Source organism: Xiphophorus hellerii, chromosome 16 (genome assembly GCF_003331165.1).
Source record: "Xiphophorus hellerii strain 12219 chromosome 16, Xiphophorus_hellerii-4.1, whole genome shotgun sequence".
NCBI lineage: Eukaryota > Metazoa > Chordata > Actinopteri > Cyprinodontiformes > Poeciliidae > Xiphophorus > Xiphophorus hellerii.
Genome location: NC_045687.1, coordinates 1776277 through 1804005, shown reverse-complemented (window position 1 = coordinate 1804005; position 27729 = coordinate 1776277). Strand labels below are relative to the sequence as shown.

Genomic DNA, 27729 nt, shown 5'->3' with positions numbered 1-27729 from the left:
AACAGCAGCCTCCATCACTGCTGAGCTCAAATTAATGTCGAAGTCGATCGCTTTGCAGATGCTCCAAGTGACAGAATTACACTTTAGCAGCGATATCAACGGGTAACTCTGTACATTAAGGCGACATCCGTCCCAATGAACTCGTACGCGACTTCATGCATGAGGACGCATTAATTAATTTGTGTATAACCCTCATCAGGACTGCACATCTCCTGCTCACTTTAATGCAAAAACAATGCTTTAATTAATGCAACAACTAAAGATTTTCAGTCAATGTGATTCATGAGTTATTAATCATGTTCACGTCTTCATCAGAATCCAGTATGATGAAGGACGGGACGAGCTGAGCAGCTGCAGGTAAAGTTACAACCAATCAAAAATAACAGCTGTAAATCTTCATTTACTGAGTTTTACATGGAACCGTTTATTAATGATGCGGTTTTTGCAGCTTGAATCACCTAAAGGACCGAAAGCTTTAAGTTTAGTTTAAAAATGTATACATTTCTTACATCAAATGTAGCTCAAAACTAATTTTATGGATAGAAGTTGCACTCACTGGTTTAAGATGTTATAAAACTCCCAAATCTTTCATATAAATAGTTACTCATCAATAAAAAAAACTGTATAAATTCATAAATTCAAAATTTATAACTCCTGTTGAGTAAAATTTTTTTATTTAATATATGGTTCTCCATTAAATTAAGATGCTTCCTGGAATAATTAGTTTTTTCATAGCTCAGGTTGCATAAAGTAATTAGAAGTTTTATTTAAAATGTATCTCTTAGGAGCTTTAAAGCAGGGTTTGTGTTTAACTTCTGCTTCTTCACGCCCAACATCCATCTCCTTATTTGCATGTTCCCTCTAAAACAATGAAAACCCGGTTAGTTATGGCTCCGAGAGGCCGCCCAGAACCAAACTAATTTAGCCTGTTGACAAACTGCAGCTTAACTCAGACCTTGAAGTCCTGCTTTTTGTCACCAGGATGTTTCATATTCAGCTGCAGATTTATGGGCCCCTGTCCCCCGCTGCCGACGCTTCAGCGGGGCTACCCCCGTGTTTATCTCTGAATTACAGGTTGGGCCTCTAAATACACTTTATATGTGGTTGTCACCTGCTCACTGAGATTTCCGAGAAGTGGCAATTTTTCAGGTGAAATCAAAAAGCTGTATCGATTGCACCGACGCAGAGTTCAGCTCCCAAAATGAAGTGCGGAGGTGATTTGAAGGCTTGGAACTGAACTGAGGCACTTTGATCAGGAAATGTGAGGAGGAAACAGCTGTGACATGGTTGTCTTCACTGCAGATGAAAGCAGAGATGTGTTTCTTCTTTCCTATTGTCTGTATCTATTGTGCATTTACAGTAAACATTGTCTGACAGAAACTTCGTCTCTTTGAGATGCAGGTTATGCAGGATTCAATCAAACCTGAATTTTGAAGGCGGGAAAAAGTCTCTTAATTAGTTGACTGTTCCTGGCTGCTCGGTTCAGATGAAATATCACAGATAGAGACGGCGGCTTTCATGTTCACAACTTTCATGTGATGGATTCTTGTTGAATATCTCTCTGTGTTGCTCACAAACTTCACCATGGAGTCCATCCCAAAGTCAGCAGACCTCCATCTCCTGAGGTCTTCCATCCGTCACGGCTGATTATACAGCAGGGCCTGCCAAAGCAGAGTGAGGCCTGGCTTTACCTCTGTCATTACCATAGTGTGGATATACTCTACAACAGTTCCCTTTCAAGCTCTCAGGCTGGTGGAGGCAGCAGAGACTTTGGCTGCTGGGCGCTGCTGCGCGGGGCGTCAACCGCCTTCATTAATGATGCAGCAGACGCTGCCTCTACTGCTGCCAAGACAGACAGAGAGAGAAGAGACGGCCCCTGAACTGATCAGCCCCGTGGGTTAGCCTCTAACAACCGGCTGGCCCCGGTCCTCAGCGCCCTGCGTGCCCAACACTCCCAGCTGGCCTGCAGTCCAACTCCTCGTCTAGTTAGTCTCCAACCACAGCCAGGCTGAAAGTGAGCCGGTCCCAGAGCCGCTCGAGGCGGCGCAGGCAGGTGAGGTCGAGTGACAGATAGCGGTTAAGGATGCCTCGACCGCACTTTGCGAGCTGGAGAGATAAACGACATCCTGCCCGACTGGATGTCTTTCTGCATCTCTGCTTCTGCACGCGTCGCAGCTCTTCTTTTGAACTCGCCTCGTTATTTTTACCTGATGCAGTTTTTTCCATCAATTTGTTTCAAGCCAAAGCTGAAATGTTTTTATCCTGGAAAGAAGAAAAAGTGGTGCCAATTTTGATTAAAATCAACCACCAAAGCTTTTTGAAAGTTGTGCCATCGCTGCCCTCTGGCCTTCCTTTATCAAAGCACAGACATGTACCAATTTGTAGCTCTGCCTTTCTTAGATAACAAGACGCTGTTACTCTCAGAGTATCATACTGGTAATCTTATGCAACCATATGAAACCCAGTCGCCTGCAGTGAAAACCTGTGAGGCTGCCTGGCTGGGACTGACTACCTGTTTTGTTTTGGCTTCAGGAACTCGTCTGCTCTCAACTTCCAAGTGTTTTAAATTACTCTAATATTGCACATTTAACAGAAAATGTAAAACGAGAGCAATTTAAAATCTTATCCGCTTAGGGCCCGCTTTGTGATGGATTCATCCCACACTCCACACTGTAATTATTTGAGTGGAAACTAAAACACACTTCAGTGGGGTTTTGTTGTGCTCAGCACAAACTCTAATGTGGATTGCGAGATGCATAGCGGCGTGATTGAAAGGTGTACTGTCCACCGGAGATGGTGTCTTACCATGCAAACCGTCCCTCTCTCTCCGTCTCCTCCCCAACCACTCGCAGCAAAGTGGCATTTCCATTTTAAGATTGCCTTCCAAGTCCCTTTGTGAGAAGAATCGAATTACGCTGAAAAGCACCGATTGATTCTTTCGGAGCACAATAGTTTTCATCATTTAAGCCAATCCCAGCAGGTTTCGCTTTCCTTCAAGTACCTATTGAATCCGGTCCAAGAAGTCATTGTGACCAATTCATTGTTTCAAAATGGGTAAATGGGTGAATGGGGTGAGGAAACACAGCTCTGAGGAGCCGGTGTGAAGTCAGGGAGCGGCCGGGGGTCAAGAGTTCATCCTGTACCGCTCCCGGTCTGGGGATCGTCACAGAGTCCATCCAGGGCCGTTTAATGGCGGCGTTGAGGACTGGATCCCAGATCATTACAGCTGCTGAATTAGCAGGAGGGAGAACGACTCCAAACAGCTGGAGACGCTTTCTTCATGCACGGCACATTCCTGATGTGAGGAGGGAGGTTAACCTGGAGGTGTTTGATAAATGAGGACCCACCCACATCCACGCTGGCCGATCCCCACCCACCCGGCCTCTGATTGCCCTCTGAGGCCGGCCTAATCTCAGAGCGAACGCGGTGCCACCATAACCTCCCCACCTCAACAGTGATGAAAGGCGTCGCAGGTGAGGAGTTCACCTCTCCACTCTGGCTTTAATCAACTTTCCTGCAGACATGCAGTAATGTAAAACAGAGGAAGAGAGGCCGATCGTGACTCCGATGCTGTAACAAGCCCTGTTTTCCCCTCCGCCACCTCCTCCACTGCTGCCCTATTACCGGAGAGCAGACGCTCCTCCAGCCCCACTCAGCAGCTCCTGGCGTCCGCTGCCACATTTGCAGGAGACGGAGGAGCGGCCCAGCAGAACGCCTCTGGTCCAGACTCAGAATGAGCTACCTGTGCTGATGGACAAAGCGAGCAGAGGAACTCTGGGTAGTCAACAAAGGGTTTGAGTTTTATCTGTCGCCAGAAGCGGCTGCAAGTGATGTTCAGCCAGCGATACATGGACTAGATCCATGTGCACTGTCACACCGGCACTGATGCTGCGCATCAGTAAGACACTCCAGCTCTCTTCTGGAGAGATGCCAGCCTGATGAGCTGGAAGCAAAGCAGATTTCTCTGTTTTGGATGAATTTTACTTTTTTTTTTTTTACCCCTAGCTGCGACAAACCAGGGCAGAAAATCCCAGCATGTCCTTCAGGGTTCTGTTTTTAGACACCAAGCAGGGAAGGAAAGTGTGTGACTGTTGTTGCTTTATGCAAAAAAACAAACTGAAAGGCAACTTTTTCCTTTTTTTACTTGAATGCCATTAAACATAATTGTTGCGTATTTAACTTTTACATCAAGGGTCAAGAATTTCCTTAATGGGAACATTTTAAAGTCTATCCCAGATAATCTACTACTGTTTGGTTTCTTTGTGTAATTTAAAAATAAGATTTAGAAATAGTGTCTGGATCTTTCTCCGGTTTATTTATGATTTTGCTTGCTAAATTAGATCCTTTTTAGTTTACTGTCAGAATAATAAATGTTCTTTCCTACACCATAAAATAACGAGCAATAAATATTGAAACATCAATGAGCCCCACAGAAACTCATAACTGGATGTTTTTAAATAGATATTTTTACAGATGAATACAAATAATAAAAAGAAAACATTTAAATACTCGCATTATATCAGCAGGTGGCAAAATCTAAACATATTAAAACTTATACAGAACTGTAGCTTGATTTTTCTTTGACATGATTTCTTCTGAATCATAACCAGTTGAAGTAAACTCTTTTAATGGGATTTCTGGTACTGGTGTGAAAACGCTGGTTTCTCAGGAGTCCTGACAAAAAATACATCTAAGCTGACCTTTGACCCCAGGTGTCTCTGTGTGCATGCTCCCTGTGTTCATCACTGTTTCTGCTGTGTTTCTGTGGAAACGCTGCAGCGCCTCTTATGGGTCGGCCGTCGTTACTGTGGCACGTCTGGTGGTTGTTGGAGTTTCTCGTCCGGAAGTGAAATTTACCAGAAACTTTCCAGGAGCAGATCATTTTTGAAACAAAACTGGAAATAAATATTTATGATTTCCTTCAAAATAAACAGTGAAAATCAACAAACTAGGCTGATACGGCATTCCTTTAAAACATCGTTTTCCACGTCTGCCTCTTGATAAAAACAACCACCGACAAACGTAGTGATGCAAACTGCATTTAACCATATAAAAACCATTATGTCCTTATATTCAATCATTCTACACAAGGCTGGTTCCCCTGGAGATGCATATTAATTGGAAAGTTTAGTGGAAGGAAAACATGTGGTAGAAAATCCAGAATATGGAGTTTAGACTGTTGCTCAGTGGTTCAGATCAAAATAAAGTTTGCATTTTATTTAGAAATCACAGTAGCAGAGTCTGGAGGAAGAGAGGAACGGCTCGTCAAGTCCAGAGTTAATTTTCCTCAGTCTGATCAATGGGGTGCCGTGTCGTCTGCTGGTTCTGGTCCACTGGGTTTCTGGTCCACTACTGTTTAAAGCAATGAATGTGGGGTTTTCTTTATTTATAATTCAGTCATGTAACCTGTGTTTTGAGCTGAATTAAAGAAATTAACAAACTTTGTTGGAAACAATCCTAGAGGATCAATGTCAAAGCTTTAAAACAACTAAAGCATCAGAAAATCTCATTTTGTAAAATTTCCAGGATTTGCCTGTTAGTAGCCATGGCAACACAGGAAGCAGAAAAATCTCCTGAAAGTGCTTTAATTTAATAATTTAGATATTCGACACCAGCTTATTGATGCATGTGTCGTGCAGTGAAGGATGACACTATTTTTGCCTTATCAATATTTCGCTCCACTCTTACAGTAAATTATTATTCTATCAGTAATGCAGCCAAGCAGATTTACATTCGCAGGTTTTGTCTTCCCTGTTTTCCACAGATGCATTAATTTTGATCAAAGAAATGTAATTAGAGACCGTCTGATTCATTGGTTAGCTCATCCAATGAGCCAATTACTGAAAATCTGGAGTTAATCTGCAGCTGGAAAAAGTTTTACAACAATAAAATGACTCCAGGAACAGCAGAGCAACGGCATTGCAAACAAATATTTGTGTGTATTTGTGAGGAAGTAATCGTTAATCAAGCGGAGAATGAGTGAGGCAGGTTGCTGGAAGACGATCCGTTGAGGCTCCAGTGGAAATAAGTGAGTTTCCTCTGAGTGTGAGCAGCTCTGCTCTGTTTATGTGCGATGTTTTATTAAAGGCAGCTGTCTGTTGTGTTTTAAAACGGAGCTCTCCTGACCTCCGCGGGAACACAGAGGACTGCTGAAATATTTACCAGCCGCAGAAATTGTCGCTTTGCCCATTGTAGCCCGATCAGTCATGTGGCCCGCGTGACCCGTGATTACTTCCAACCCCTGCCTCCCTGTCAGGCGACATGATCAGACCCTGGTGGCTGCTTTTGTCCTTTTCCCTCCGTAATGTAGTATTTCATGCTTTCTTGGCCGATGTGCTCGATCAGCACTATTCCCTCTGTCCCTGTTCGCCTCCCCCTCGTCCACCCCGTCCATTTCCTCCCTCCATTGGTTTGACACGCCCGGCGAAGAGCAGAGAACCGGCTTTTCATCCGGAGGATTCACTGGAAGTTTGGATCATGATGCGCTTATTGACTTTCCTTCTCCTCCCATCTCTGAAGCTTGTCTTGCAGTAATGGGGAATAAGGAGAAATGTCAGAACGACCAGGAAATGATATTATACTTTCATTCTGCTGCTCTTATCTAAGTAAATTTATTCCTGATGAAATCGCAGCGCCGGTCGCAGGGCAAGTGGAATATCTTTTAACACCTAACTGTGACATCCTGTTTCAAAAGCTACTATTCCACAAGAAAAGAGAATTAAAGTTTCACTAAAACAGCCAACAGTGGAAGTCAATATGTATCTTGAGATTCCTGAATGAGATCAGATATAATCCTTCTGCTCTTTCCCTCCATCGTTGGATAAACAGAGACAATCTCCAAGCTCTCTTTATTTATATCCTTAAGTCCAAACCCAAACCTTGACTGTATATTTTCCTTTTGAAGATCCTTTCCACGGATTACGGCGCTCCTAATTGACTCAATTATTCCGTCCAGCCAAAGTTTGAGAAGTAAAGTGTGGGCTGTGAGGATTTCTCTGGCATTAAGTCGTCATTGAGGGGGCACGCGGGCCCCGTGTATTTACTGCCGGAGCCCATGTTTATCCGACCTGATGCCTCCAATGCGGGTATCAATCTCCACAATGCGTTCTGCCTCCAATATGGGTCGTGTCATCTCTGGTTAGTGGAGTCTCCTGATGAAATTGTCCAAAACTCCACCGATCAATCAGGCTTGCCGGGAGATTGATTTTCTTTCATCTTTCTCGTCTTTTCTTTCTCTAGCTGCCCCTCTTGATTGCGAGGCCTCCGATGTTTCTCGTTGTAAGACGAATTTCGCGCGGAGGGTAAAGGATGCGTTGACCCGCTCTGTGAAGAGTTTACTTCTTAAGCGCCGGTTTCTGTCCCATCCTCAGCGTCAGTTCTGGGTAAATATTCGCTGTAGGAGCAGAAAGGCAGACGGGTTGGCCCCCGGTTTCCCTCCCTGGCTCCAGACGGCCCCCGCACCCCATTTCTATGGGCCTCACGACTTTCCCCATAATGAAATATTCACAGGTCACTGGTTCCCTGAGAAATGATGGGGGTCAGTCAATTGCTTTTCAGCGAGTAATTTTCTCCCCCTTCAGACGGCCCTGCTTGTCGTGTTGACAGTCATTAGCGCAGGAGGAAGGCTGGATCGAAGCGCCAGTGTGACACTTGTCAGACAGTAGCAGTCTTTAGCTCCTCTGCCTCTCTTATTTCCCGCAACCCTTTCTTCCTCTATTTTATCTGGCTTTTACGCTCCTTTTTTGTGCAGCAGCCTGCTGCTTTTCAGCTCCAAGTCGGCTGGATAAATCACACCGCCGCTGCTGCTGCTGCTTTTTTCCTCTGGCCTTTATTTTTTCTCTCTCTCTCCTTTCTCAAGTTGGTTAACTCTATCCCTTCATGTTATTATGTTGAAATTACCTGGCTGTTTTCTTCTAAATGTCCCTTTCTGTGTTATGAATCGCTGTGAAATGAGGCCATCAAAAGCCAATCAAAAGAGACACTTTGGATTTGGCGATTGGTGATTAGACCTCTGGAAATCCCAGGGAAAGTTTAGCTAAGGCTCTTTTTTCTTTATGACTCGCAGTGACCTTTAAAGATATTAACATTTGACATGATGAATGGCGCACAGAGGAGACAGAGACTTTTCCTATTAACCAACCCCCCTCCCCAACACCACATCTCTCCTTCTTCAAAGGTGGAGAGAGAGAGGCAGCGGTGTTAAAAACAATGCGTGGCTGTTGGAGTGGGGGTCTCTGCTGGTAACGGCGCTGCAGATGGCTTTCCTGACCCCGAGGAAAACTCCAATTAGCTAACAGTAATGGCTGGGCCCGCTGCCGTGTGTCTGCAGGCGGTGGTGGAGCTGACCCTTAGGCCTCGCGTTCCCTCGTTCTGCTAAGACGTGATGGAGAGCTGCGGAGCAACCATGGCAATCTGTTTCCATTGTGTCAGCTTCCACACACATACATGTGTGTCTGCGTGCTCAGGTTACACCAATATATCCTGCAGATTCCTTAAATAACTGCTGGATGTCAGCAGGCAGCCGGCTCTGATATGATGCGGGTCTGCAGGAACACAAATGAGGGTCTGGATCGGGAAGTTTCTGCACAGGGAACCGGATCAATTTGCTGGCTGTTCTGGTCATTAACCAGAAGGATAAACGCCTTAAAATAAACGGCTAAATTTAGACCAAGAGGCTGTGATGTCGCTCAGAAACTTTGGTGGTTATGAATTCAAATGAGCTGATGACACGTGTGTTTGAATCCAGATGCAGGGTGCAGATTGTCTCCAATTAGAGAGGCTTGTATTTCATGTCCCATCATTACTGGATATCTGACAGGCCCCAGTAGGCCTGCAGGTTGTAACTTACAGTATACAAACAACATTACGGTGCTAGAGTTTCTGTCTCTGCCATCTGGTAATGTGGCCCAAATATGATTTTCTGTGTATTGGCCTGTGGGGATACCCACTCTGAAACACCATGTTTTCATAAACTCTGACAAGTTTCACTTTTTTTTGGTTGTTATTATTTTTAGGAAAGTAAATCAGTGACATCAGTCAGTACCTACCAGCTGAATATTACAGCCATTTATTTCCATCAATTGTGTCAGATTGGAAAACACAAAGCATTGAATGGATAGAAAAATCTGATACAAAACGTAAACAATGTATTTACTGCATGATGGTAGGTGGTGTGTTTGTATTACTGTATGTAACTGAAGCTCTAAGGCTGTAGATTTTATAATTAGATAAATGTTTATGGCTCTGGCTGGATGCAGTGAGAAATGATTTGCTGAAAACAAATTCTTGTCTATTTCCTTGTTATCGAAAACAATTACCACAAAATATTGGGGTAAAATTTTAGGTCAATGTTGCTCATCCCTAATGGGACACAACAAACATTTAAAGAAGAAAAGAATGGAGCCAAATCCTGGAGGAAAACTTGTTAGAGGCTGCAGAAGACCTGCACTGCAAAAACACTCAATCTTACCAAGTATTTTCCAGTGCAAATATCTTATTACACTTAAAATAAGAAGTTTTCAGCAATTTAAGAGAATAATTCATGCACTAGTTACCGACTTAAAGCAATCTCCTACATATTGCTGAAAACTTACTTTTATGTTAGTTTTGTCTGACTTTAATTGTATTAAGATTTTCACACCAGAAACAGACAAAATACTTTTAAATACTTAAGATTTTGTGTTTTTGAAGTGTAGTACTGGGGTGGAGGTTCAACTTTCAGAAGGACAAACACCATAAACATGCAGTCAAAGATATGATTGAAGGCTTGGATCAAAACAGAGTCATGTTACAATGGCCTAGTCAAAGTTTTGACCTGGATTTAATTAGAAATTGAGTTAAGGTTTGTCCTCTAATCTGACTGAGATGCTAAGATGTGATGTGACTCTTTTTTAGAGGTTTGAGGTTGTCAAACACTAACCCAGCCTGGGGACTTTTCCTGGCACCACAACATATCTAATGTTAAAGTTTTTAAGTTCTTAGAGATCAATTACCACATATCTATTTATAAGCTTTTTATACATTTACACCAAAATCCCAAGATAAACAACTCTTCCAGTTAAATTCAAATAAAGAGAAAAATATCCCAGAGATTTTCTTCTTTCAATAAATTTCTTTTCTGTTTGATCAGAAAATCACCTTCAAAGCATCACTTCCTCTGACTGAAACACGCAGAAATAAGAAAACAACAGCGATGCGTCTCATGTACAAGCGTCTATTATCTTGTCAGTCATGGCGTCTGCAGCAGGACGGTCAGACTGTCACCAGAGGAACACGATCGCAGAATAAAACCATAAATACAGCGTGGGGGGGGGGCAACAACAACAAAGTGTTTGGACACTTGACTCGCGCGTCACGTCAGTCCCGTTCTTATCCTACAATGCTGTCCTGTCTTTTTTCCTCTCTTTACAAGCAGCTGCTTTTCTTTGAAAGTCTCGTCCTCGATTATGTGGCTGAATGGAAAACGAATGCTGCTGCCTCTTCTCCCATAATGCAAATCAATGTTTTTCCAGCCACTAGTTTTAGAAACAAATTCTCTGCACTCTGTCCTCAACTGTAGTAATTTCCCTTTGAATAAAAACATGACAACTTTATTTATTTATTTCCTGGCCTGCTTGTTTATTCATTCATTCCTTTCGGTTTTTTACCCCCTCTTCTCGCCGTGTGTGTTTGCTGAGTGTGCAACCTCTTTTCCTGCAGTTCTCGCTCTCAGCCTCGCATGTTCGCTTGAGCCGCACTCTCACTTTTCCGCCTGTGGCTGAAAAGCAGCTAGGTCGGTTAGCTGGTTGGTTGTGGGGTAAAAGTGCTTTGCTAAAGGGCACAGGGGGTTGGATGAGAGTTTTGAAGGAGAGTGAGAAATAAGGGGGAATGTCTGACTGTCAGGTTTCTGCTGCTGCTCGTAACGAACGTAAGCCGTTATTTTGTGAAAAGGAAGATTAAAACGAAGGCATTGTTTGGTTAAACTTTAATTTTCATGTTTTCAATGAAAGAATGAGGATTATTTCAGCTAAAATCCCTGTTACTACAACTTTCCACCTAAAGAAGAGTGGTGGTAAATTAGGAAGGTTAGATCTCTGCTTCTACCAAGAGGGGAATGTTTGAGATGTTGCAGCAAAACTGAATATCCATTTTTTATCAGAAAGCTTAAAGGTGGTTTGATGTTGTTGGGTTTAGATGAACATGAATCTTTGAAGTCATCTCTGTGTGTGTGTGTGTGTGTGTGTGCGGGTGTGTGTGTGTGTGTGTGTGCGTGTGTGTGGGTGTGCTGAACAGAACCTGCTGTGTATCACTATTACAGCTTGTGTAAACATGTAAACATTGCATGGCATCAATCTTGCACTCAGCACAAGTAGACGGAGCTATTATGTTAAAAGCCCATTTGCCCGACATGTTCTGTACCAAAGATGGCCTCCTCTTTCGGTGGGAGGAGCCTCTTCCGGCAAATATCGATAAGCTCATTGATTGATTGATGGTCCCAGGTGATTTATCGATCTGCCGCGGTTTCAAATGAGCTTCGAGTGCTTTGCCGCCCAGAGGGGAAACTTGCACACAAACCCTGTAATGAGAATTCAGCAACTTATTTTGAGCTGCAGAGCAACACGTACGTGTTACCCGCTGCCAGAGGAGAGATGTGCTGTTTGAAATTGAAAATGAAAATTGTTGCATGGTGTTGTGAGATTTAGAGAAAGATTCAGTCGGGCAGAGCACTTCAGCTGATAACTGTACAAAGTCAATCTCCTCCTCCTGAGGTTTTACGTGGACTTTCCGGGCGTCCTCATGTAGTTAAAAGTGCATCGGCTGTGGATGGGCGAGTGGGATGTGTAGATTAATGCCGTGGAAAGCCATCCCTCAAAGTGCTTAGAATAATTAGAGTCAGGCTTCCAACAGAATGGGCATGTCAGTGGAGGAAATTGTATTTTTATTTACTGTGTTGGGTCTCCCTTGGCCTCCCCCTCGCTCTGTCTCTGCCTCTCTCCATTTGTACGTTGGCGGTGGCGGCGGCAGCGGCGGCGGCGCTCGGTATTCAGGAGCCGAGCGTTTCTCAAAGTGTCTTAAAGGTGCTGTCAGCGCGCCATGATGCATCTCTCGGATTTGTATCTCTGTGTGTTTCCACGTGTGGGCACGCGGCAATTTGTATTCGGGAGTGGATCACGGTTCTGGAGGTGTGTGTATGCAAATCTGCTGCATTAGCATCTGCTTACCCAAAGCTGCGTGTGCTTTTACAACTTTGAAGGAAAGTAAGTGAGTATGACCATGTTGGGACACATTTCCTCCTGTTTACAGCTTTGAAGACAGAAATTTTGTTTTTTTGTTTATCATACTAATAAGTGTTTACATTTGACCAATAAACTGGTAAACCTGGTTTAGAAAATGTCATCAACACCTGACACACAGTGCAAGATTTAATTACTCCATTATGTTTAAAATAATTAAATCTGCAGCGCTACATGCAGCTAGCTTTCCCAATCCAGAATAATAAAGACTTAAATCAAACAGTGGCTTAGTATAAAATACAAGTTGCAGCTGCGTCCAGATAGCACATGCATCTGCAGCTGCTTCCTCCTCCCTGCGTCCTGCAGAGGCATCTCCCATCTCGGTGCAGTGGACGCTGCGGGACAGCGAGGCGGGCCATTGATAAATTGATCAGAGTGAAATTGTGGAGTAGTGAGACATGCTCTAAATCCCTCCTCCCCCATCGCCACACATCCCACGGGCGTGCGCACACATACGCATGCCGGCTTTGGCATCAATTATTGTGGATTGCGTGGTTGACAGAGTGTAAACCAGGTGCCAGGCCTCAATCCAATTAAAGAGATTTAATTGGGGGAAATAAATGGAGTGTGTCCACAAAGTGCTGGCTTACTCACATTTAGAAGATTTCCCTTACCTTTTTCAAAAGTGAGCTTTTGTTTATGAAAGACTGATTGAATCTAATAAAGCCTCAAGGCTGTTGCTTTTTTCCCAGAGTGCCTTGCTCCACAGGTCAGTAATGCAAACAATCCAATTTCTCCAGAGCGAGAGCTTCAGTGGCATGTAGAAATGGGATTATTATCTCAAATGGGCCCAGCAGTGATTTTAGGAGACACTTTCACATGCTTTAAATTCCTAGAGATGCTTTTAAAACAAATGCGTTGTCCTGAACACCAACATGATCGTCTGCTGAACCGGTGAGCGGATCACCTGCAGGGTTCCGTGTGGCGAGGAGTTTGAGGAGCTAAAGAGACGTCTGAAGCCGTCGGATGGACCCGACTCTTCTACGCCCAGATCTTTTCTATCCAAATTTGTCTCCAGGGATAAGTGAGTGTGGCTCGTTCCCATCCCACCCTAAACCCCTCGCAGCGGACGGACATGCATAATTCAGGATTGTTATCTGTCTGTTGCCTAACCCTGTCTTTCCCTCCAAACACGCACGGATCTGCAATGAAACAGTATGACTGCACATCAATGATTCACCAGACAGCACCAGCACCTCCTTTTCTCCCTCCTCTCCGTTGAGGGAATCATATGAAGCCGACAGGGACTCCACAGGCATGCAACTTCCTATAATTGGGATGAAAAAAGGCCGAGCCGAGGAAATGCTGCATCAGGGATCTGGCGAAAGCGGCATAGGTGTTCAAACAGCCACTCAGCAGTGTCAGGCAGCAGATGGGCGACTGGGTGTCGACGTTGGCCCGCTCGTTAGCCACCAGAGGAGAAGGTGAAGCGGTGGCATGCCGAGTGGTTTTTAAAGAGCGAGAAACACTTGAGAGTTTGGCTGCATCTGTGTGAAGAACTCTCAGAAGTGAAACAGGGCTGGAACTGCAAATGGCTGCCTTAGCCTTCCAGGCTTCCCGCGGCGAGCGTTCCTGTTTATCCTCCCAGTTCTCCAAACGCTCACCTTCTTTCTTAAACATCACAGGAGCGAATCAGCAGACGAGTGATTGTACAAGTTTTCTCAAGCTTTCAAGAATTACCACCATTTCATCATGGATAATCACAGTTAATAACCCTTCTCATTAAGGAGACGAGAATCACGGGTCATTAATATTGTTAATATCTTCTCCCTTTCCTTCTCTTCTATCCCTCTTATTCCCCTTCCCTGCATGCCAGAGGGAGTGGAAACAAAAGGATGACTAAAAAAGAGCTTAGCGTGACAGTGATTAACCGATCGGGGTAGATGGACTGTGATGAATCAAAGTTATCTCTCAAATCTTAATAACTGGAATTAGCCCCTGATTAGATGAGCTTTGGCTACAGCGGCGAGTAGTTGGCTTCTTTACTTCAAAGAATTCCCGCCTTGTAAACCTGTCTCTCCTTTCAGTGCAAAATGAAGGCAAAAAAAGAGAAAGGAGGAAGCAAATAGGCCAACCGAGGCTGGAGAGAGAGATGCAAACACAAAAGGAGTGACTAGAAGAGATAAGGCAGAGCTACACCTGTTTTCCTGCCAGCGTTCAGTCATTATCGGGGCTCCTTCCTCCACGAACATGTTCGGGGTCCAGAGGGAGGTGTCAAACTCTCCCTGACAGGGGTCATAATGAGAATGGCACTCTCCCATATTTGCATATGTTTGCCTTTGTCACAGCGGTCAAGGAATGTCATGTTGAGATTCCTGCATGCTTAAGTAATGACATTTTGTCCCCACGAGGAACTCTGGCCCCCGTATCATAACCTTCGCACACAGTGGGGGAGGGGGGACTGAATTAACATGACAATCAGCTGGTTCTAAAACAAATGTTGTCATTTCGTCCCCTGAGGAATCTCAGAAGACAACACTGTGGAGCAGCTTACGGGTTTATATGAGCAGATCGTCGCGCCGTTCAGGCATCATTCTCCTTCTCCCCGGGTCTGATCAATAGCAGTCTGAAAGAAGTCGTTCAGTTTTAGTGAGTTTTTAATAGCTTAACACCAGTTTCACTTTGTTTTGACGACTTCAGAAGAAAAGTAGCTGAAAAGGTTCTGCGGTTTGTTTCCGCTGGGGTCAGACGAGTGCGCTTGTCTTTTGTCTCCGAGTCTGAACACCAAACTGGATGCTTCCCACAAGTTAATCCAAATTTTGACACCCAGTGTGAAGTAATTAGTCCCAGATGTAAATATCTGTTATGCAACAAAAGAGGCATCAGCACTGAAACCGACAATTATCTCCTCTTATGGTGTTGGCAAAATGCTGTGAGTCTAACCAAGTGGAACTGATGGCTTTTTCACAGGGCCTGCAGGCTTTATTTGGTTCTGTTTTCCTTTATTTATTTATCTGCATTTTTACCAGGCGGCGCCGGAGCCCCAGACAGCCCTGTGCGACTGAGACAGACAGGTTCATTACATGTCACCAGAGTTCAAAGTGATCCTCTGTCTGCTCTGTTTATTAAGAGGCGCTGCAGCGTCTCTAAGGTATAGTAACACTTGCAGTCGCGGCGCTAAGAGCAGTCCCATCTCGATGCGAGGCTTCGCACATGGCGCCTCGGCTGCAGCGTAATGAAGAAATCAGCAAGGGATTGAGGAAAATGAACTCTCTTTCTAATACCTCCATCCGAGGCCGTGGAGCAAATAAGTTCTCCCAATAACGAGGAAAAATCAGGTTAGAGGGGATGAAACACATGTGACATGTGAAAACGATTAAGCCTCTCAGAAAAGCGGCGGAGAGACATGCACAAAATCCAAATTGACTCGGACGCAGAGCGAAGACACTCAGTGTTTATTTTCATGAATTGATTTTTCCTCAAATGAGATGGAAAAATGGAAAGAAGGGAGTTTGCAGAGGAGGAAATGTGAGACAAAACAATAACCCGCTCCCCAGCCTATTTGAAATCATAAACCTACAGCAGTGGATGTAGTGCTGGTGGGGGGGAGGGGGTGTGAATCTGCATTAAATTGGCCTTCTTCTCTGCGCCTCTCCGTTCTCACTTGCGTTGCTGTAATTGGTTGACTTGGAGGAGGGGAATAGCCGCTGCACCAAATATGTGGCTCATCATGTGAATCTCTGCTGAAGCGGTTTTGTTTCCTTGTTGTTGTTTACCTCCTCTCCGTCTCCCTCTCCTGGCTCACCTTGGACTCGCTGTGTGGCATGTGGTTGTAATTAACACATGCTGCAGCCTCTGGTGAGTGTGAACACAGAGACTTAGAAGAAGATCATGTGGCTCTCCTAATTAAAATGGACCCGGCTAGACGGCTTTTATTTATGCGCCTTCAAGACTAAATGAATGCCAGTTGCCTGCAGAAATCATCTCGGGCCGTCTCTTCGCCGACTGTCAGCGTGCGGGGCTACAATTAACCGAGCATCAGCACCAGCACAACCAGAGGCTTTCATGTAGTTGGCTGAACACCACTCGGTGTTTCGTTTGTGTTGCATCAACTGGGAGCCGAGCGTTGGCCTCCGCTGAGCTGCTTTCCTCTCTACACCCTGCGACGGCCCTGCGGGATTTATCGCCGGTTTTCCACCATCACTGTCAGCCGGTCATTAAAACCAAATGAGCGTTCTTCTACAGAGCCTTTGGAAGAGAACAATTTTCAGACGCTAAACTGCTTACGGTCCACTTAAGAAAATGTTGTATCGTGTGATATTGACGAAGCTCGTTGTCTGCGTGTGTTCTCTCAGATTCAGTGTGGATCCTCCTCAAACGCTGCACAGCTGCTTAATGTATGTTTACTGCTGTACAGCAGGAAGCATGTTGGGTAAAAAGGCCTTTGGTGAAAAATGATCCAGGCTGCTTGTGAGCGCGCTGAAGCTATAAAGCTGCCCACTCCATCACGGCTCCTATCGCTGAGATTGATCAGCCCGCTCCCATTTGAGTGATTTCCCTCCGGATTCAATGCAACGCAATTAGTCGCCTGCCGTATTTTGCCTTTGCGTTGCTCTTTGACCCTCCGTCGCACGTATGAGTCGGTGCGGCACTCTGCTGTTATGAGTTCCTGCTAACAGCTCCTGTATTTGAGCAGCTCCACTAAAGAGGATCAGGGATGGTTGGCGAGCAGCCAGGCGGTTGTACCTGCTGAGAGAGAGTTCAGCTCTGACCATGTGCAGCGGGGTTAACACCAGTCAAAGTGTCTGAGTGTCTCTGAGACGGGCGCCTCAGCGCCGGGCATCGCCATGAGCACCCTCTGACCTCCCTGGCTCCTGATGCAGACTGTAAAATCAGAAACTCCACTCCAGAAGTGATCTCCTTAAGTAAGGGTTTCCAATCCAATTTTACAGAAGGAGAGTGCTTAAGATTAGAGATAGTGTTTTTATTGTGCTCTTCAGTAATAGAAGGAGTGAAGGGAGAGATTGAGGGAAGGGAAGGATGGCAGATCGATAAGGGCTGCTCCCTCTGCTTGCTTTTACTCTTCGTCATCGTGGCTGTGGAGGTGAGGTTCAGGCGAATTGGGGCGGCAGGCCATGCAAGGAGGGCATTAAAATGTCGCAAAGGAGCTGCTCCCCTCCCATAAACACTGCCAATAGAACAACGACTCGTACTGCGGCCGTAACAAAGAGCAATCTCTTCTGCAGAATGAGGTGTGAAGCGTACCTGACTGCTTTGTCAGAGGTTTTTTCATTAGGCACTGAGGCTGTTTGCCGGGCCTGGCTCGGCCCAGAGAAAAGGGCGTGTGGCGCTCTGGGACGAGTGCGGCTCGCCTGATTTGCATGGGCCTTTTTTCTTCTCCCAGTCCATTTCCAGTTGAATAACTCGTTTGTCACATACATCAGAGGAAGGCGAAGATCATACGAGAGGCAGTGTTACTTTGTGTTTCACTAATGAGGCCTGTTCTCTCCGCCTCCTTGCTTTTGCCTTGCTGCCCTTTGAAACAGCAGCGACATGGCGCTGCAGCACTGTAGCACAGTTCCTCCTCTGATGCGCAGCTGCAGGCGGCGATGCTGCTTTCGTACCACTTGCTCTCCATCCTAGTTGCATTTTTCCAAAGTCCGGACCGACGAGAGCAAAACGAGTCCGTTCCTGACACACACAGACACTTCAGCAAGTTCAGTTGAACTTGAGACACGATGAGTAACAAACACTACATCACAGACTCTGAACTTACCTATAGTCAAACAAATAAACGAGGATAAAACAAACAAGAAAGCAGAGCTAGAAGCATCGCCGTGATGAAAGAAGAAAGAATAAAGCTGGAAAAAAAACTGCTGGGTTTTTAGGGAAATAAAGAGTTTCAGTTCTGGTCAGAAAGATTCTTTCAGTCGGCAACAAAGTGTTTATTCAGACAATTCAGGTCAGGCTGGCCTTGATTCTCATTACCAGCTGCTTATCCAAACAGTTTAGGATGAAGATCATTTGGTTTTGTTCAGCTGTGACTCCTTCATGCACCACTCCGCTTGACGGGTTTCTAATTGTTATTAATGGCCGACAAGAAGAACAATATTTCTGGGATTTCATTTTCTTTCCAGCGCACAGATCATTATTTTTCTTGCTTTATTGATCAGCTGGTGGTGCAGCTCACCTGTTCGCCTGGCAGACACAGAGCGGCATCAATGAGAAGATGAATATGATGCTTCCACAGCTCCATCATAACCTCAAAGGAATGTGCAACGCCAGCCTGCGTGCTACACAGGATGACGTTGCATGGAAACCGTGTTTATAGATCCTATTATCCCAACCTGGATACCAAACCTCCTAAGACGTGTGAGGTTGTATGGAGCTGTAGCTTAAGTGGACGCCGGTTTTTCTCTGTAAACTCTTAAAAACACTGACGGCGTTTATGGGCATGTGTGTTGACAGCGACTAAATAAAAGAAATACCTGCAGCTTTGATCTGTTTAATGACGTGAGCAGTGTTTGATGTGTTGTCTTGTTTCCGGGGCTGCTGAGCGCGCTCTGCCTCCGCCGGACTGTTGATGTGTTGACGGCAGGCGCAGGCCGCTTTAAAGGAGGACACAGGATCCGGTGGTACTTTGAGCTCTCCTACCGGGAGGTGCATCCTCTTTTTTTTGAGGTAGCAAACCCCATTCTCCTTTTAAAATGGGCGCTTAGAAGTTGAAATTTGCCAACATCAAGAGCTTCCTTGAATTAGGATGCCCTGCACTGCAAGTGTGTTATATAATGCCATGACTGGAGGCAGAGAAAAAGTAGAGCACAGGGGTAGAGATTAAAAAAGTTTCTGCATAAAAAGAGAGGAGGGAGGAAGAGATGAGCATAAAAGGGAAGGAGGGGGAGGAGGATTGAGAGAGAGACAGAGGAGATGGAAATACAGAGTAATAAAAAGCGGGAGGAGGGGGTGTTTGGGTCGGCTCCTCCAGCAGGAGGCTGGTCAGCTCCTCTCAAGGCTCCGCTCTTTTTTCATTTAGATAATGGAGCATTTCGTTAATTGGCAGCGCACAGTTTAGGCCGAGCTTTGTTTGCCAACACGTCAGAGCAGAATTATTTCCACTACATTTACAGCAGAGTGTTGCTCAGCTTCCTCTCATTAAAGCCTCCTGCCCAGATCGAGCTTTCTCTGGAAATCTGCAGGCAGAGGCCAAGAACCACTGCAGCAAAATAAAACGGAGAGGAATAAAACCCATTTATCTACTATCTCACCATCCGCAGCCGGCTTGTAAAGAAACAGACAGAAACTTCTCTATCTGTTTACCGTTATTGTTTTTTTGCCACTCATAAAGCCTCACTTCTGGCTGCTTCTTTTCCTTCTCCTCCCTTATCAAAAGAGTTATGCGTTGCGCTCGCATGATCTGTATCTTTAAATGTGATTGAGGGTATTTGCAGGGGGTGTTATTGGATTGTGGTGTTATTGTCTCACCTTTTCCCTCAGTGTTTTTAATGCCGGGATGGATATCCGCTCCAGCAGCACTGATCTCACTGTTCTGCTCATTAGGCCGGATTCTCAGAGACTAGTGCTTCGCAACAATAAGACACGCACTTCTGTAGTCCAGCCATTACCGAGTTTAACAATGTGCACCAGCCAGAAAAGTCCATTATTTCTGCAGCTCATCATCCCAAGCATCCACACGAGACAAAGGGGCTGTGAAACCGCTTCGGTGCGAAGGCCCATCTATCACTAAAGTCAGGAGCGGAGACAGGGGGGGTAAGAAAAACATGTGGTGCAGATACCCCATACTGGGAGTTCTGGCAGCATATGGGAGCTGCTGTAAGGCAGCTTTAGGGGCTAAACATTGGTTTTTAATGAAAGTTTCTCACTCAAGAAAGAGAAAAAACATTAAATCATAATCTAATCAGCACTTTATTAACAGGGTCTGGTTTCGATTAAACTAATATGAAACCACAATCTGCTTAAAAAACAAAAATAAAACACAATTTGAACATATTGCAGATTTTGAGACATTTTGGATGTCAAAGTAAAAATATTTACATGTCATAATAAGAGCAAAACATCTGCACTGTTAGTATGATCATATAGAATAGAGGAGAAATATGTGTTTTTGTCTCAGTGGAGAAAGTTAAGGTAAATGTGAGAATGCAGGTACAAAACTATGTAGGAATAACTGTACAGGGAGGCTAAACTTACAACAAGAAAAATAATGTGCAGTTATTAAAAATAGTATACTCAGATTAAAAGTAATCATTTAAAAACTATATAAAATGTATATTTTCCTGAAAAAAGAAGTGAAAAAACTTGAGATGAAAAACTTTATTGGGTTTGTTGGGAGCTGTGATGGTTTCAAACTGCAGCTCTTTTTGTTGTCTTTCCTCCCTGTCATGCTTTTGCTCATGTTTGTTTGTCATCATGTCCAGCTTAACAGTGTTTGGTAATGGTCGGGAAAAAGGACTCAATTTCTTAAATATAAACATAAAAGTGATAAAATAATCTTCCCTTGGATGTTTAATCGTTCTCCTCTTTGTCTCTTTCTTTAAGAGGATTCTGTTTTAGTATAGGGATGGTTGTACAACCTTTAGTTTGTTTTGTTAGTCAGTTTTATTGGTTTTCTTTATTGTTTGGAGCCAAAATCAAATCTGAATACAAATCTGCCAGAAATGTGAACAAAACAAAAAAGTAGAAACTTTTCCAGAAAAAGACAAATATTTTCCTGAAAGAAGCATAAAAGCCGAATTTGTGAGCTGCTAACCTGAGACAGGAAGAGGGCCGGGCCAGCGAGCGCTCAGAGCGGGAAGCAGCCTTCTGCTGGAAGTATTAAAGGGAATCTCGTTGAGGGAGCAGCTGCTCGTTTAACAGACCTGTCACTGAAATCAAAGAGCTTAATCAAAATTTGATCAATTAATTGATCTTTCCTCTTGTGCTTTGAGATTCCCCCTGACTCTTGGCCCTCTAACTGTAAGCCACACTCTACAATGTAAACTATGTTCATTAACGATGATCAAGGGCTCCTCTAATGTGAGCTGAGACGTGATATGATGGCTGTTTCCTCTTGGCTCTGAAGCTTGGCAGGTCAACTCTCCCCGGTTGCCCTTTGAGTCTCAGGAGGGAACCCGGACGCCTTTCATGCTGCTCATACAAGCCCAACAACGAGCTGTAGCTTTAATTTCCTCTCCCTTCTCGCTGTGTGTCTCTCGCAGGGTAACCAAGAGGCCACCAACCCTCCTGACGCGATGGCCCAGCCCTACACCCCCGCCCAGTACCCGCCTCCCCCACAGAATGGCATCCCTGCAGAGTTTGCGGCGCCGCACCCGCTCCCGACGCAGGACTACACCGGGCAGAGCCGGGTGCCCGAGCACGCCATGACCCTGTACACGCCCACACAGACGCACAGCGAGCCGGCCGGCACTGACAACAGCACGCCCGCCATCACCGCCACCACGACCGCACCGGTCAGTGCCCTTCATCACCTGCAAACACTGTTCTCAACACGCTGTCAGCAAGTAAAATATATTCTTCTTATCATTTTATACTTCATTAACTGATTAACTGTGATTCTTTTTTGTGCAACTAAGAAAAGATGAGAAATATTGTTAGAAATATTGTTGTAAAATTTCATGAATTAGCTGCATCTCTGTCTGCAGGGAAATGTTGGTCCCAGAAACTGGAGGTGCATCACAGTAAATACAAATCATCAGGAAAAATATATATTCAGTTCAGAAAGACACACACACACGCCCACACACACACACACACACATCTGACCATTTGGATGATTCTGGCTTACGACAAATAAAAAGCTACAAATTTAGTTTCTCAGAAAATTTGAATATTAATATGTAAAGCTGCAGTATGTAACTTTTATAAAACATATATTTTTGTACATATTTGTTGAAACTGCCATTATGCCGTGACAGAATATTATGAGATAATCTAAAAAAATCATCTCTGTTTTCTCTCAGTGATGATAAGAAACAAGTAATGAGAGCCAGGAGGCGGGACTTAGCGCTGTCAGTCACAATCTTGCCTGGTGCTGCTCATCCCTCTTCCCTTTGTTCTCTGCTTTTCCTCAGGCAACAGGCAACTAGCATCGCTTGCTGTGAATGCTAACGCTAGTTAGCATAACCACAGATTAGGGCGGATAAACGGTTTGCCTGTAACTCCAAGTTGTTTCTCTGCCATCAGCACAATTAGCAGTGAGTACATGAGGATGATTGACAGCGCTAAGACCCTCTACCCGACTGATTGCCTGTTTTTGATCAGGAAAGGTGCATTTCTGCAGACGGCAGTATGAGATTGATTTTTTCACAGATTATATGTCTCAAACTGTCACAACATGGTGACAGTTTTAACGAATAGAATAAATAGAAAACTGATTATTTTAAAAGTTGCATTCTGCAGCTTTAATACCGACATGTTGATGAACAGTGTGTCCATCTAATGTCGTTGCTCCTTTAGTATGAATATTTTTCACTTCTGAATTAATTACCAAAGTGAATGAACTTTCTGATGATGGTGTAATTGATCTGAGATGCGCCTCCAGCCTGAGCAGAAATGACTGAGCGCTCTTTAGTTGTTGCAGCCATTTTGAAAGCAAAACAAGCCCAGACCAGCTGTGGTTTAGAAGTGAAGCTGCTTAGCAAACAGAACAGGAAACATCCAGTTTATCTTAACACCAGAACATGTTGTCTCGGTTTCTCTAGTTCAGCTGCCTTCAGCCTTGACATTAGCTTTAATTAAACTCCACATAAATCATGATTTTATGTGTTTGTACATGATTTTAAACAAGGTGTGCAAACAGATTGTTTCAGGAGACTTTAGAAAATTATTTTCTGCATAATTTAACTTGCACATGTGGCCCCATCTGCACTACAGTAATGTGCATTTTTAATTGTCTCCACTGCCCACCATATTGTAGCTTTATTATGTCAACATAAGTTGCATATGGAAGTTCTGCACATTGCCTCAGAGAATTGCGGGTTTTGTGCTCGAAGCAGACACAGCCGGCCCAGAATACGCCCACCAAAGCCTGTAAAAATCTCCCATGACTGCAGAACAAAACACCAAAATATTCACATTATGAACCATAAATAACCACATCCCAGAGACTCTTTATTGATTTATAGGCTGTGGCATTTAAATGGTGCTCCGTCGGCAAAGAAAATATCTCCAACACTATTAAATAACCTGGACTCATGCTTTAGAGGGCTGACATGATTAATCGTCAACTAATTTAGTTATTGATTGATTGCCAACTGGAATAAACAGACTCAAAAAAAAGGCATTTTGCTGAAAGACAGACATATTCAGAGCAGTAATTGATATGCACGTTTTGCATTTAAGATGAAAATAAATAAATTTTTGTCTGTAAATGTGTTCTACACAGAACTCAGGTTTAGCTTCATCTGGTTCAAATTCAAATGAAAAAAATATCACTTATTAAATACCTTTTGCTATCCAATTAATAAGCTTTTAATAAAAAAAATCAATTGTATTGATAAGTTAAGCAGAAAGGTTCACATGTTGATTTTAGAAGGATTTCTAAAATGTTCACTAAAAAAATGTTGCAACTTTATTTTAGACAACAAAATGTTTATTTTATTATTTTGAAAAATAACTGAATATTTGTTTATTTGCATTTTTCAATGTATTTCTATTATTGTATAAAAAGGCCTCAGTAGTTAAATGAAATATCTGGAGATGGAATCAATTTTTTTACCCTATTAATCGTCAGAAATATTGATTACTAAAATAATCGTTAGTTTCAGTCGTCGTGTTGTTTCTGCCGTCCTCTGACTCTGAACGCTTCAGCTGAAATCACATCAGTCAACGTTTCTCCAGTCGGTTATTGTTGGATTTTGATGGATAGGGTTAAATTGTCACCTTAGTTTCCTGTTCAGAAACTGGTCGTCTGCTGCTGTAGCCCATCTATTCAAGGTTTCACTAGTTGTGTGTTCAGTGTGTCCACATACTGTGGTAGTTACCAAGAGTTATTGGTCTGTTTACCGTCTCTGATCAGGCTGCTGATACTGAAACACTTCCATCCTGGAAACCTGAAAGATGTTTGCGTGTGAAAAATCGCTGCAGATCAGCAGCTTCTGAAATATTCAGAACAACTTGTGATCAAGATGCCTAAAACTTTGACTTGCTGCCATGTGGTTTGGTGAAACGGGTCAATTAAACAGGTTTACCGAAGAGAAATGGCCGAAGAGTTGATGAATAGATAGAACTAAATTTCTGTTTTTTATTTATATTCAGATCTTCAGTTGCTCCAAGATTTCACAATTGTTTCTGTGATTTTTGTGACGCTACTTCAGAAATTTTTGCAAGGAATTTGCTAATGTGTGACAGTAAATGTAACTTTTCATTACCTGCCATCTCAGTCAGGGACTACAACGTTACATCAAGTAAGGCAGAGGGATCAGTGTAGTAGATGTACGAAATACTGCCACCCGCAGGTGGGAGTTAGCATCACTTAAGACCAATGTCTGACAATTAATTTCCAATAAACTTCCAATTGTGTTTTGGTGCAAAAAATGCCGGGATCTGTTGATTTTGCGTAAATTACCGTGTAAAACTGGAGGGACTGCTTGATGTTCAGCGTTTTCGGAGGGAAGTTCAGATCCTGAGATGTCTGAAGATGCAGAGGCAGAGCTGATCAGATTTTATCTGACAGGAAAGAGTTGGTCTCTCTGTCGGAGCGACACGCCCTTCACCCTCTCTGCCCTCGGTGAAAGCGGCACGGCGGAGATGCCTTTTACTCCAGCTGCTGTCCAGTCGGATCAGTCTGAGCGTGAAAGTCGTCTTCCTGCTGTCTGCCGCCTCATCCTCAGAGTCAAATCTCTCCAATCGGGATTTACATCCAAAGTTTCAGATAAAAGCGAAGACGACTAGTGTGGCTCTAATGTTTATAAAAGGTAGTTGGAGATGAAAGGAGAAGGGTTCTTCTTCTTCTCTGGTGGCGTGGGGCGCTGGGGGTCACGGCGAGGTCGCAGCCCCCCTGAGAGGAATCCAGGTCACTCATAAAGAACGTTGCTAACACTTCCATTTTCCCGGCTTCACAATTACTGCACAGCCATGAATATTTGGCAGCAGAAAAAGTGCTTAGGCAGCACAAGCCGAGCAGCGGCGCATTATCATCGCCTTGTAATGTAGCAATGTTTGATTTGAAGATTTGTGTGACGCTCTCCAACTGCTCCACAGTTATATCCTGCACTTACAGTAATGGCTGACATGCAGGAGAGTTTAAAGTGGGGTGGGGGAGGGGGGACTTGGCAGGAGGTTCACCCTCCTCCTCCTCCTTCGTCTTCCTCCCCCTCTCTGACACTGAACACCACTCCTCCGCTCGATGCCTCCCTGTCTCCCTTCTCTCTCCGTTTCGCATTTGATTTCATTTCATCTGTTCGCCCGCTGTGAGAAAAAGCCCAGAGATGGTCGCCGTGGAGAGATGAGAGCTCGCCTGGCTCTCCCCGCTCCCCTCCATCTCCTTTCCCCGCATCCAGCCGTCTCTTCTCGGGGAGGACAGAGGGATGAGATTAGTGGGGTGTAAACACAGAGCCTAATCCTCGGGGGCCGCTGGTGTAGTGTCGCCCACTGCTGCGTTCGCTGCCTTTAATGACGGGCCCAGCCGGTTTGCTCTGGGTGCCGCAGACGGGCCCGGGTGCCTTTGATTAGGGCACCCTGCAGAAACACAGATTGAAGGAGCAGATCCCCCCTCTGCTGGCTCGACTCTGCTGCGCTCAGCTCCTCCACCCCGCCACGACGCTTTGCTCTGCACATCTTCTTGACTTAAAGACTTAAAAAGAGTCAAGTGAGTGAGAATTCAGCGAAACGTATGGATTCTGTGTCAATTCCCCACAGAGAGCGGAGTGTGTGTGTGTTTTAATGAGGCTCAGGGAGCGTTCGCTCCTTCCCTCTGCGTCTCTACCAGGAAGGTGGCGCTGTCCGCTGCCCGGTCTGAAGGCCCGGCATCGTGTTCAAACAAGCTGACTTGAAAGCAGGCGACCTGAGGAAGAGAGGCAGCGCCGAACTTTTCTCCAAATCCTTGGAGACGAGGGTAGCAGAGGGCTGCCGGGGAGCGAGCTCGTTATCTGGCTCGGCTCAAATAGTCTGAGGTTTGGTTGAATTTCATGAGTAATCATTCTCTTTTCAGATAACAAATTAAGGCAGTGGCATTAGGGCAGCACTCATTTCCAGATTTTTCACAGCCCGTGTCAGCGGCATGAAGACTTTCCAAAGGGTATTCTGGGGGACTGTGATAACATAGACACACACACACTCGCAGGAGCATGCAGAAAACATGGACGGGCACATGCAAACACTCACACACGCGCTCTGGTCTCTGGTGAGCCGTGTTTAAAGCATGGAGACGCCAGCAGGGTGTCGCTTTCAGAGGCTGTGCTGATGGCGCGCGGCCGCCATTAAAGGGACGCTGGCGGTAGGAGGAGATTCAAACTCTCAGATGGTTTAATAGTTGAAATGATCACAATACCTGCTTCCACGTCTCAAACAGTAGGAAACTAACGGTAAACCAGGAGGAAGAGTGGATTTGTCCTGCAGCACATTTTCAAAACCAGAGCAGAAAAGTACAGAAAGATGATCTCCAGGTATAAATGCATTAAGGGTGCATTTACACCTGACGCAGGAAGTGGTCCACAGTGCACAGCATTCTGGGTAAATACAACCAAAACACACGTGCTACGCTAGCGCTAGCTGGAGAAATGACTCGAGGTCTGTTACTAAAGACAAGAGAGAAATCCTCCAACCACTAAAATCTGACGTTACTCCATTTTTGTTTACATGTTGCGAAGGAAGAAGTTAATTCAACTCACAAAAATACAAAATACTCAAATCTAATTGTTAATCCTAATTTGATGATTCTGGCTTACTGCTAATGAAAACCCAGATTCCTCTGAAAAACTGAGTCTATTACAGAAATGTTGGCCCACTGAACAGTACGTCCATCTAAAATAAGAATTGGTGTATCGGTGCTGCTGGCAGAGAGGGCATCATTTCCTTTAGGACATTACATGAGAATATCATAACATGTCTGGGTTAAGATCCTGTCTTTTATTGATCTAATATTCTAATGTTCTCAGAACATAATTCATTAGCTGGAAGCCAAAATTACCAGAAATAAACAATGTAAAGATTCTCTGATTTTAGCATTTTGAAATAAACATTTCGCCGACATCCCAATTCATCAAGAATAAGACGCTCCTAGGCATCGTTGTGTTAATATTCAGACAGTACTGCAGCAGGAGATCGATTGGCTCTCTGATGTTGGGAGTTTTACGGCTCCTGTTTGGGTTTGGGCCGGTGTAAACACGGCGCCGGGCATGACGCGGCCATTTTTACTGAATGATTTCTGAGCTCGAGGCCGCAACAGTGACTCTGGGCTCTAAAACTAAATTTAAAACCCCAAAATTTACAGACCAAAGTCCCACGCATGGAGGCTCTGAGACTCGCAGGAGCACCATTCATTTTGCCGGTCTGCACAGTG

General features: G+C 44.4%; 1 protein-coding gene across 11 annotated transcripts in view; it reads left to right on the top strand.

Annotated features, from left to right (window-relative positions):
* Nucleotides 1–27729, top strand: part of LOC116735781 (RNA binding protein fox-1 homolog 3-like) — a 551222-nt gene that overhangs the window by 473495 nt on the left and 49998 nt on the right. For 9 of the 11 annotated variants that reach the window (XM_032587876.1, XM_032587877.1, XM_032587867.1 and 6 more), the window contains one exon: nt 21428–21730. In XM_032587876.1, coding sequence (XP_032443767.1) covers nt 21428–21730 — 303 coding nt within the window. The remainder of the gene's footprint in view (nt 1–21427; nt 21731–27729) is intronic. The other 2 variants (XM_032587875.1, XM_032587878.1) reach the window with 1 other exon arrangement.